This window comes from Ictidomys tridecemlineatus, chromosome 10, assembly GCF_052094955.1.
Source record: "Ictidomys tridecemlineatus isolate mIctTri1 chromosome 10, mIctTri1.hap1, whole genome shotgun sequence".
Classification (NCBI taxonomy): domain Eukaryota; kingdom Metazoa; phylum Chordata; class Mammalia; order Rodentia; family Sciuridae; genus Ictidomys; species Ictidomys tridecemlineatus.
In genome coordinates this window covers 60,848,881-60,860,943 of record NC_135486.1, presented here as the reverse complement: position 1 = coordinate 60,860,943, position 12,063 = coordinate 60,848,881, and the positions used below count along the sequence as shown (strand labels likewise).

The following is a 12,063-nucleotide window of genomic DNA, read 5'->3' as shown; positions in this document are numbered from 1 at the left end:
CTCTACCCACTCCTCCCCAGCATGGGTGATGCCTGCAGCTGCACAGCAGCCAGGGAGGGAAGAACTAAGAGCCCCCCGGGGATGCGCTATGTCCCTGCTGACGGTGTGGCCTGAGCAGCTCTGGCGTCCCCGAGCCTGTACGTTGATTGCCCGGGGGAGTGAACCTACTGCAGCTCCATGGGGCCACCCCCTCACTGTCTCCTGTTGCCCCGACAGGGGGTGTTCAGAGCTGTGCCGAATCCCCATGGTGGAGTACAAATTGGACAGTGAAGGCACACCCTGCGAATACAAGACCCCCTTTAGGAGGAACACCACATGGCATCGGGTGCCCACCCCTGCCCTACAGCCCCTCTCCAGAGCCTCCCCTGTGCCCGGCACACCTGACCGCCTGCAGTGCCAGCAGCTGCTCCAGCAGTCCCAGGCTGCCATCCCCCGCAGCACCTCCTTTGACCGGAAGCTGCCTGACGGTACAAGGTAATGCTGTCCCCACCCTTGGGAAGGCTCTGGTGGACTTGGGTAGGACTGTGGCAGTGTGGGGTCCTCTTGCTGAGCTTACCCTCTATTCCATCAACTTATAGGCCTCAGACTCAGGGGCACTGCATCCAGCCCTTTCCTGGCCCTGCCTGGGTGCTGAAGAAAGGCTGTCATGCCCCCAGGGCCACAGCCCTCCCCTTTATTGGGCACCCACCCTCCATGTCCACTGGCCCTCCAGACCATCTTGGGAGGATTCCCAGAACTGTTCTGTATGCAGTTCTGGAAAAGCATGAGCACATTTGGGTGCACAGGAGACAGATCCCCGCATCTGAGTGTGAGTGCCGTGTCAGGAGGCACCTGGAGCATTAGCAGCTCTGCTTTGCTTCTCTCATCCCTGGCAAAGTGAGTTGATTCTAAAATCAGCTTCCCGTTGAAAGAAGGCACATGTTTCCAGTGAAGTCCAGGAGCACTGGAGCTGCCCTGTAGGGAGCCTCACAGTGACCCTGCTCTGTGGGGTCGTTCGCCCACGCCTACTGTCTTCACTGCAGCTATCAGAAGCGGGGACTTCTTCATATGGCTTGTCAGGCGCTGGTCTGACTGTTGCCAGCATAGGCCAGGAGGCAACTGCCTGGGCTCGAACTCAGCTCCAAGGTATTTGATGTGCCATTCCCTGGAGCCTGCCGCTCCCCTCCGTGCCCCTCATCTGGCATATGATCCTTCATCAGGGCATGCTGAGACTGGATGACCTATGCAGGGGAAATGACCCTGAGTAAGCCTGTGGAAGTACTGACCAGGTCCACACAGTAAACTTGAGGTCATCCTGGTCCTTCTCAGTTGGTTCTTTCCACAGATACAGGAACACTTGGCTCCAAGGTCAGAGCACCCTTACTTCAATAGAGCTTTGTGGATTCCAAGGAACCAGGAGGTTCTCGTAGCCAAGGAGACAGACGTACACCCCATGAAGTGTGTTTTCACAAATATCACTCATTTTTGTGAAATAAAAGATAAACAAGATTCTATTCAATAGATGTGTGAAAACAAATGGTTTTGCCAAATTTCAGTCTTGCTTTCTGCGTAGCATCTGGCGGGAAGCCAAAGCATAGCTGGCACCGAGTTCTGTGGCAGGAGGTAGTGGTGTTTTCCTGACTGCCCAGGGTCATGCTCCTGGTCTTCCGTCCTTCACTGGGGGTTACTCTCTCTGCTTTAAATCTCCAAGTGGAGGGCCTGGCCCATGCATCTTCCTATGTAGATAGCTACCGTAAACCATCAGAAGCCTCAGGAGAACACCCGTTCCGGTTTACATCTGCGTGGTTTTCTTCCTTCTCTTTACTGTGAAAGTGAAGTTTAATGTCCAGCAGTTCAGGGTTGGCGTGCCTGGCGAGCACTCAGTGCCTTATAATGACTCTGCTCTGCCTTTCAGAAGTTCCCCCAGCAATCAGTCATCCTCCAGCGACCCCGGACCTGGTGGGAGTGGACCCTGGAGACCACCAGTGGGCTATGACGGGTATTGCTTGCTTACCTTTCTGCTCTACCTGGGAGGAACCAGTGTGGCTTGTTTTAAAGCATTTACTATGCACCTCCTACACACCCAGGCCATTTGGGGAATGTAAAAATTTGCCAGACCTGCTTTCAGTGAGCAGCAGGTATAAAATCAGAGAGCGTACCTCTTCAGCACAAACAGTGCCCATACTCTGAGAATCAGAAAGGGAAAGGGTTAGGGTTCCCATAGCCGACCCCTGTGGGGAAGCAGCAAGGTCACCTCAGCACACCTGGCTGAGTGCGCCCAAGTCATGCACTGTCTCTGGGAGATGGCAGCCCGGGCAACACTCAGGCTGCCCAGAAAGAATCCACTGAGGCCACGCCCTGGAAAGGTGAGTGGCCTGCTCTGGCCACCCCACAGGACAGAGGCTGTACCCTGGTGCAGACCCAGCACAGTGGAGGCCTGGGCTGGGGGAGCCTCAGCTTTCCTCCTCCGCAGGTGCTAAACCCTTGAGCTTTGAAGTAGACTCCGTGTGTGGAGGGCAGACAGAGTTCCCAGGAGTTGTGTGATGTTTCCAGATCGTCACATACTAACAAGGGAGGTTTCCCTTCCTTGGTATAAGTTGCAAGCCTTTTTCTGAATTTCTGTGCACCAGAGCCTGTGACCTGAATTCTAGAAGTAAGGATCACATCATAATGTGAATAGTTTTCTTTCTTTCCCAAGAAATAAAGAAAACTATTTTCTTTTTTTTTATTGGTTGTTTAAAACATTACAAAGCTCTTGACATATCATACTTCATACATTTGATTCAAGTGGGTTATGAAAAAAAAGAAAACTATTCTCTTATTTTCCTATTTTGAGATTCCATGAAACAAAGCCCACTTGGATATAATCTGAAGTTGATCATATTTTTTTTTCCTTAAGATGATTTAACCAATAGATGTGTCAGTGTTCTTGGCCCAAGGGAAACAGCCAAGAGCAGGGGTCCTCCTGGGTGGCAGGGCGTTGACCTGGGTGGTCCCTCACCCCCTGGCGTCCACAGCACTCTGTCCAGTGCCCTGGACCTGCAGCACAGACAGACCCCCATCCCTGGAGCTCTGGCTTCTCTGGAGGGGTCAGGCCATCCAAGCTGTGTGTGTATCCCCTGAGGGCACCTTCCTTGAGGGCGCTGTGCCACACAGCCCCTGTAGAACCTGCATATCTGTCCCCACCCGTCCTGCCCCAGCAGCCTAGTGAGAAGAGTGCTCAACCCTGCCTTCTTTCTAGGTGCCAGTCCCCTCTGCTGCTTGAGCACCAGGGCCCAGGCCCTCTAGAGTACGATGGAGCCAGGGAGCGAGAGGATGCCATGGAAGGAAGCAGGCACCCAGGTAAGAGTGACTGCTGGTGCTTCTGGCCTTGCCACTCCCTCTCTGCCTTCAGGCATTCATGCACCCATGACCTGTGGGCACCTCCTCACCATGCTGAGGAGACCACCTGAGTCTCTTGACAGGAGGGTGTAACTGGGGGCTGTGGTGGCTGTAGAGTTGGAGGTGGCTGTGGTGGATGGAGTGGAGTGGTGTAGTACTTGTAGAAGTAGCAAATGTCCTCTGTGGCAGTTATTCTGTCTCCTCTCATGGCTCACCCACTGGGAAGACCCAGAGCCACAGTCCTGTACGTGTTTATGGAGCCTCTTGCTGGCTCCTGCCTCCTTCCTCCTTTGCTAATGCTGGACTTTGAGACTCGACTCCTCTCTTCACATGGCAGAAACCAGATGGCACGGCCCACCTTCCAAGGTCCTGGGCCCCTACAAGGAGCGAGCCCTGCAGAAGGACGGAAGCTGCCGGGACTCCCCCAGTAAGCTGTCGCACGTAAGTCCTGTTCTGGAAGCCCTCACCAGGGAGACCGAGCTCTCAGCACACAGTAGGGCAGCACCATGGCCAGCAGTGCTCAGGGGGTCACACAAGGAAACAGGGTGATTTGGTTCCCGAGTTGGGAAGAACCTCAAAGAAAGGTTGTGCAGCTAATCACTGGCAGAGCCAAGCAAAGTTACATCTCTGCCTCAGGGAAGCCATCACAGGTGCCATTCACAGGACAGTCACCAGCACCCCATGGTGATCACAGCCACTGGCATGTTTTCTGTCCCAAAATCGCCCACTGTGCCGAAGACCCCAGGAGGTGGCCACACTGGAGATTGCCTGGAGGCAGGGCTTTGGCTGGAGGTGGAGAGAGGGTATTGTCCGCGGTGCCTAATGCAGCCTCTGCCTTGGAGAGGCTGGTGCAGGCCCCTGCGCCTCTCCTTCCTCTCCCTCGTCTCCAGCCAGCCCCCAGTGGTCTCCTAGTAGCACATACGTTCCTCCTGCTTGCAGCCAGCCTCACCGTGTCCACCCGGCTCTCGCAGGACTCTGGTGAGGGAGGCGCAAAGGGAACATCCAGGTGCAGCCAGAGGGTTGGATCAGGGACAAGGAGGAAACAAGGCCAAGCCTCCTTAGGTCGACCCGCTCCTCCTGGTTTGCCAAAGCCCTTTGCTGGTATCAGGAACAGTCATGACGTTCGTGACTGCCTGAGCACAGGGCAAGCCAGGGACCCCAAGGCCCCGAGCCCCTCTCAGAGCTCCGTCTCTTCAGCCTCAGTTGGCTTGGCCTGGCCCCCAGAGCGCAGGTCTGCATGGCGCTTCGCAGCTGCTGGTGCTCCTGACGTGTGTCACCTTTTGGTCTGCACAGGAGCCTTGGGAGCTCAGTGCTGCAAGCACAGGGTGCTGTGACTGACCCAGAGGCCTGTCGTGATCACACCTGGATCTCCTGCCCATACCATCACTTGTAATAAGCGTCTTCTGCATAAACGGCTGCCCCCTCCCTTCTGTTATTGTCACATGCCAGTTCATAGAACCCACACAGGTGACATCATGGCCCTGCTTTGGCACTTCATGCACCAATATCAGGAAAAGACTTATAGAAAAGATGCTCATTTAACTTAAACTGCTAGACACATTATGACTCGGGAACTCTGCACCCATCTAGTCCATGTGTGAGGAGAGTAGCAGGCACAGGCCACGCCTCAGCAGCCGCTCTGGGTCAGCAAGAGGCAGCTAGCCCAGGGTTTCCTCTGAGGTGCTCTGTCTCCTGCCCCCAGATTGGAGACAAAGGCTGCTCTAGTCACTCCAGCAGCAACACGCTCTCCAGCAACACCTCCAGCAGCAGCGACGACAAGCCCTTTGGGTCAGGGGACCTGATGGACCCCGAGTTGCTGGGGCTGACCTACATCAAGGGGGCATCCACTGACAGTGGCATCGACACAGCTCCATGCATGCCAGCCGCCCTCCTCGGCCCTGTCCACCTGACAGGCAGCAGGTCTCTGATCCACAGCCAGGCTGAGCAGTGGGCTGATGCGGCTGATGTCCCAGGGCCTGAGGACGAGCAGGCTAAGATGTACACCATGCATGGTTATGCCACCGCCATCGCCACCGGCAGCGCCACCGAGGGCAGCATGGGCGACCTCAGCGAGATATCATCTCATTCCAGGTGAGCCTCTGCAGGGCTACCCCTGCTGTGCCTCCTAGCCCTGGGGTGGCGAGGGCCAGGGTCCTGGGGCCACTGTCACATTGGCCCAGCTATCTGCCTTCAGAGGACAGGCTTGTTTCTAAACCTAATTGTCAAGGTAAGTATGTTAAGTCATGTGTGTGGTTTATTTCCCCTTCTCTTGTTTTAAATTTGAGGGGAAAGTCAGTGGAGATACTGAGTACTCCAGCCAGGCCACTTAGGTCTTTCCCAATGCTACCTGTGATACCTCCCCCACACACACACACACCCCTTTGGAGAAGAGGTAGGGCCTGTGCAATAACAGGGACCGAGGGGAGTGTGCACCAGGGACCCAGGGACCCATGTGCAGGTATGCAGCCTGCCCTGTTCCTGAGGCCTCACAGCAAGCAGGACAGACCTGCCACTTGGGCATGCTGGCCACAGCTCCACATCGGGCAACAAGCAGTTGGCAGTGGGGACTTAAAACAGAACAGATACCAGCTAAATCTACAGCCATACTGGGGACAGATGTTGCTTACAGAGTTAGGAGTGGCTTTGACCTCCCGTCTGGCTTTGTGTCTTTGCCCTCAAAGACCAGGAACAGATCTCATCTGTTTGATTTGTGGACAGGATCGAATGCCTCAGTGACATCCACTGGTGTTTTCCTCCTTGTTTCTGAGGCCTCCATAACTTGCCCCAACTGTGACTTCTCTGAACTCTTCTGCTATGGGCAGGGTTAGAAGAACCTGTGGCAGGAGAGTCCCCCAGGCACTTAGTGCAGCTATGAGCTTTTCTCCAGGGGTGATCCTGGTGGCCCATGGACTTCACAGGCCCACAGAAGGGAAAGTCAGTGGAGATACTGAGTGCTCCAGTCAGGCCACTTAGGTCCCTCCCAGTGCTGCCTGTGACACCCCCTCCCCCGCCCCCCCCCCACACACCTTTGGAGAAGAGGTAGCGCCTGTGCAATAACAGGGAACGAGGGGAGAGTATGTCTTTGCCACCTGCCGCCCTCCTTTGCTCATGCCCCTCTGATCCAGGCATGGCTCTCCCTGGGGTCCACAGAAGAAACAGACCCCCACCTGCTCAGATCTTCACACGTGTCCCTGGCTTTCATCACTGTGGCACAGGATGCCATTGCCCAGGGCAGCAGGCTTTTGCCAGGCTGGGAGTCTGACCAGCAAGCCATATACCTGAGCAGTGGTGCTCAGGAAGGGCTGTGTGATTCCCTGTGGCCACATTATCCATGTCACCATGCCCTCAATACCAACGACTGGAAGTTGGCACAGCAGTGCTAACATGGGAATGTGGAAGGAAGAAATGCATACAAGGTGTAGTGCCAGCATTCTAGAATGTTCCCCAGCCACAGGGAATCTTTCATAATGATGTCACTGCTAGTGAGCACAGATTTCTACTGTCTCACTAATCAGATTGACTCGGTTCTTAGCACTAAATTTAAAATATGTTACTTATGGAATAAAAAACATTTTTAATTCAGTCTAAATTAGAAAAGTATGTCATATAGAATAAGTGGAAAATACATACACTCAGATCATGTTAAACATTGCATATTTTCAAAAGTGTGGAAGTGTGAATAACCTGGACAGATACAGTGTATCATGTCTGCCATGACTGGTCACTACTGTGCAGCCTGGGCCTGTTCCCAGCTGCACTGGGGCGTGGGGTGGGGGAGTTGCACCCTTGGCCTGGGGCTGCTGGAGCCCAGGCTCTGCCTGTTTCTCTGTGCTCCCACACACAGTAGGCCGCCCTCTCTGAGTCCTGGCCAGCTGTCAGTGGTAGGGTGTGATGGTGCCTGTGAGTCTGTGCTAACCTCTTGCTGGAGGCTGGAGGCTGGAGGCTGGCCCCTTGTGAGCCTCCCCTCTCTGGCCTCACTGTTCCTGGGCTCTTCCCATCCTTTCAGCACCCCCCTGCAGAGGCACTCAGCTTGCCCATGGGCTCCTGGGCCTGTGCGGGTAAGGCTTTCCAATAGGCCTGTGGTGGAGAAGGTTGCCCTCTGAGCCCAAGCCTGCTTATGGATCGGGACCCCAGAAAGGCTGGGGACCCACTGGCTCTGATGGCCTCTGCTTCGTGTGTTCTCCCCTCAGCGGTTCCCACCATTCAGGAAGCCCTTCAGCCCACTGTTTCAAAAGTAGCGGGTCTCTGGACACATCCAAAGTCTATATCGTGTCTCATGGTGGCGGTCAGCAGGTTCCCGGCTCAGCATCCAAGCCCTACCACAGACAAGGGTCAGTCAACCAGTATGTCATTGGCTGGAAGAAGACAGAGGACAGCCCACCGCCTGAGGAGCCTGAAGTGACAGAGTGTGCACGGTAAGGTGGCTGACTATTCTTTGGACAGTGTCGGGCATTTTGGAGATGGGGAGGGAATATATTTTCTAAGAATAATGAAGAACTATCTTTTTAAAATGCTTTAAATGTTGATATTTATAACTCTCTTTCAAAGTCTCCATTTTTCTTAACTTTTACAGTTAAAAAAAAAAAAAACTGTGTCCTTTGCTCTTATATCCACAAGACTGCCTTCATTAGAAAAGGCATGATCATGTGCCCGGTGGTGTGAGTGTGTTCTGTCATTGCCAAGGTCAAAGACAGTTGGACTCCCAGTTGTGTGCTGCTTACTGTAGCTATGGAAGTTGCAGCACGAAAAGAATCTAGCAGGACTTCTCTTTTCCTTTTCAGGGTTAGATTTTGTGAGGCAGGGAAGGAGGGAAGCTGTTTGTACATGGGAAGAGAAGTTCTGACACCCTGTTTGTAAGGGTCATGCCAACGGCTGATACCTCTGGGGGACAGGTGAGGAGGTGGCATTACAGAGTGCTGAGCAAGGCCAGCTCAGGCGCTGAGCGGTTTGCTCTCTGTTCCTAAACTCCAGAAACACTGGGAACATACAAGGGTGTCGCAAGGCCACTGAGGGTCTCCATGTGGTCTGTGAACCAGTGTCACTCTTTTGATCTGATGACCTCAGCCAGGCACTGTGGCACATGCTTGCAGTAGAGCCCAGGAGTGTGGCATCAGCCTGAGCAACATAGCAAGGAAGAGGAGGAGGTTGTGATGCCATGTCTTAAAGAGAACTACCATGTTGTTGATCAAGGAAAAGACCTCTTAGGGCTAAAACTGGACATGAACTCTTTAAAAAAATAAATAAATAAATAAGTCACGTCAGTAATCGCTCCTCAGGAAGGAAGTCTCACGCACTCTGTGTTATAGGTGTGAGAGTAAAGCCAGGGGTCTCCACCGCAGGATGGGAGGGCTCCAGGTCTTGCACTCCAGCCTTCACTAGCTCCGGGAAGCACTTGTAGAAGTATTGGTGACATCACAGCAGCACCCACAAAGGACTCCCTGCAAGGGTCAGGTGTGCGGAGTGCCCCTGTACAGTCCACCTAGAACCCAGGGTCTGTGTCTCACGCTGCTGGCTCGGCACCCCTGCATCCAGAAGAAGGGCTGTAGATCCCTGGGCAGCAGTGGGCACACCCAAGGGCATCTGTCCCTACCACATTCCCTCAGAGTCTCCACACCCTAGTGACCCAGATGGGGCAGGTGGCAGCCCCCCATGTGCTCTCAGACATGTTGGAGGGAAGGGGCTGCAAAGGGCCTTCATCCTGCCCCCATTTCCTAGAGATGATTAGAGGTCAGAGAGATTATTACCACCCCTGACCCAAGTAAGTGCTGGGACCTGGGGCTAGGGCTCCCAGCCAGCGTGGCAACTCACCTGTCAGGGTCACAGGCACGTCCAGCAGCCGGTGGCTCTGAGGTAAGGGTTGAACAGGGCCGCACAGCAGTGTCTGGAGTTTGGTCTTGTCACTGAGGTGTCCTGGGAAATGGTCAGCTACACCCTGCCCGAAATTCCATGTGGCTCTGACATCACCACGTATTCTTTAAAAGCCTGTGCAAAGCAAGCCCACCAAGTGTTTTGAGGCCACAGAGACGGGTTTGGAGCGTCTGCTGAGGCCTTCGTGTCGCTATTCACCCTGCCCTCTGCCTACGTGCCCTGCCCAATTCCTGGGTGTGCCCTTCTCCACACCACACAGCCCTGTTTCCACCTGCCTGCTGCGTGTGTGTGTGTGTGCGCGCGCGCACGCAGGGAAACACACTCCCTGCCCCAGGGCCCTTCGGGGGCCCAGCTCTGCCACCTCTGTGCTCTTAGTGACTGACACAGACTAAACCTTTGGTGCTTATTTACATGTGTCACTGTACACATTTTTTAAAAATTGGTACTGAAGCAGAGAAGGCTAGTGATTCTTAATCATATACAAACAAGAAACTGAAACAGCCCATTACAACTGTGACCTAGGTGTCCTCTTTACCCACGCCGTTACCAGTGCAGCCTAGGTGCCTCCCACATCCTCCCAGAGCACAGGGCCTGTGGCGGGAGCACCTCGCAGCCCTGGGGCTCAGGATCAGAAGCCTCTCTGTAAAGCCATGCCGTGGTTCTCCCCATGAGGCTGTGCAGAAGTCTGCCAGGTCTTGGGTTCTTTGTCTTGTCGCGCCATTTCTCCTCGTGATGCTTTTAAAGTTTTGCATAGCTGCTCTCAGTGCTATCTGCTCATATGGCCAGTGTGGCCTGCCGAGATGGGAGGGGTAGGGGGTCTTTCCAGCTGCAGGAACAACACAGGAGCCATAGATGGTCTGCTTGATTCTGAGAGGCCTGTGGCTGTTTCTCAGTCTAAGAATTCTCTAGAGGCTGACACATGCAGCAAGGTGGCCTCATTCAGGATAGAGTGGCATCTTGACACATTGTGTGCAATCAGCTCTACAGCTCACTGCTGCTGCAGGCTGTGAATTCCTGGGGCCTGGCCTTTCAGACTGCGTGGCAAAGACCATCCACCTCTGGAAAGTCCACTGCAGACTACCCTGCGTCACAGTGAGTCTGTGAAAATAAGTCTCCAGTTTTCCCTGCAGAATAGCTAAAGTCAGTAATGCAGCTCAGCAGTCCTTCTTTATGCATAGACACATTTTCATATCCTGATAATCAAGGGACACAGCTGCTTTATTTATCCAAATAAGTTTATGAAGCTACTGATAATAAAACATGCTTACACACACCTACGCTGATTACTCTTATACTGCAGGCTCCCCAGGTAACCTTCTGCAGCCTGAGAGCCACTGTGCATTGGCTATCAGCCTCAAGAGGGGCCTCTGTTTTGTGTGTCAGAGACCAGCATTGCTGCAGAAGACATACTCGTTCCTGATGTGTTCTCCAGCCTGATTCCCAACAGCTGAGGCAAGGGAAACATGGCCTTATTTCTAAGAGTTGGCACACTTTTTCTCATCCTGGGCTTTGGGGATCTGGTTTGTTTCTGCATTATTCAGAAGTCTGACTTCCCAGTTGACTTGTGCAGGATGCGAAGCTGTGTGAGATTTGGTGCACTGGTGACCACGGTGACCTAGAGAGTGGTACAGTGGCCCACCTAGCTACCGGCTTTCCTTCCCACCATCTAGCTCCTGACTCCCTATCCCATTGTGTCAACAGGATGTACAGCGAGGTGGACGTCATGTCCACAGCAGCTCACCACCAGGCAGTGGGAGATGCCATCTCAGAAACTCAGCATGTGTTATCCAAAGAAGATTTTCTGAAACTGATGCTTCCTGACAGCCCCTTGGTGGAGGAGGGGAGAAGAAAGGTGAGCAGTGTCATGAGGTTCTGGAGTTACAAGAAACACTGCAAGCAGGATTGTGGCACCCTGAGGGTCCAACTTGCCCTGCCAGCAGCTCGGAGCAGGATGGCCTTGCCATTGGTGGTTCCTGGAAGGTGGACTGGCTGGGGCTCAGGAAGAACAACTTCTGTGGCAGGCAGAGCTGGGAGCCAGGAAGGCTGCCTCTGGCCCCAGCAGTCGTTGCCTGTGTGGCTCCCTGCAAGTGGTGTGGCTTCAGGTCCTTCAGGCAGAGGTAGAGTAATAGTCGGAAGTGACGTGTGCAGAGCCTGGCACGTGCCTGGACATGGCCAGTGACTAGTTGTTGAACTTCACACTGCCTGACTCTGCTCCTGAGCCCCGGACTGAGCCCACTCCACCTTTGGCATGTACACCCTGTTCCAGAAGTGGGCGGGGCTCATCCCAGCGCTGGACCTGGCACTCTACCACAGAGAGGTACACAGAGGTCCCAGGGGAAGGCATGCTCGATGGGCCTCTCCCCAGCCCCTGCTCAGCAGTGCCTTCCTTTGCTTACGGGCAGCAGCAGTATCGCCTGTTGTGGGTGATTTTGGCTGCGTTGTGATTACAGTCTCTTAAGCCACTTTTTAAAATAATACAAAGTGAGGTAACAGCCCATTTGCCCTGTTCTGCAAATAACTGAGACTTACATGACGAAGTTTGAGTGCCAGAGTACAGAACGGAACCCCTCAATGTAGCACATCACCTGTTCAAGTAGAGAGGCGGTGAGAGGCGCGGCAGCCACCTTGCCTGCAGTCAGGGAGACGGCTACAGCAGCCCTGTGTGTGCCTAGGCAGCACACCAGGTGCCACCCCACAGCTGCTTTAATCTTGCCTGCTGCACTGGCTCTGGGGAATTTGCTGGTACTATGTGAAGGGATCCCATAAGAATTCATCATAGAAATCTTTTTTAACTGAGCTCAGGTGCAAGTGCAGACAGCTTTTCTTGTAGGGATA

At 53.9% G+C, this 12,063-nt stretch overlaps 1 protein-coding gene across 5 annotated transcripts in view; it reads left to right on the top strand.

Annotated features, from left to right (window-relative positions):
* The window catches only part of Sipa1l2 (signal induced proliferation associated 1 like 2), a 136,161-nt gene that overhangs the window by 105,973 nt on the left and 18,125 nt on the right, over positions 1–12,063 (top strand). For 3 of the 5 annotated variants that reach the window (XM_078023057.1, XM_078023056.1, XM_078023054.1), the window contains exons 10-16: positions 217–474; positions 1,895–1,978; positions 3,221–3,321; positions 3,698–3,801; positions 5,063–5,451; positions 7,551–7,775; positions 10,930–11,080. In XM_078023057.1, coding sequence (XP_077879183.1) covers positions 217–474; positions 1,895–1,978; positions 3,221–3,321; positions 3,698–3,801; positions 5,063–5,451; positions 7,551–7,775; positions 10,930–11,080 — 1,312 coding nt within the window. The remainder of the gene's footprint in view (positions 1–216; positions 475–1,894; positions 1,979–3,220; positions 3,322–3,697; positions 3,802–5,062; positions 5,452–7,550; positions 7,776–10,929; positions 11,081–12,063) is intronic. The other 2 variants (XM_078023055.1, XM_078023059.1) reach the window with 2 other exon arrangements.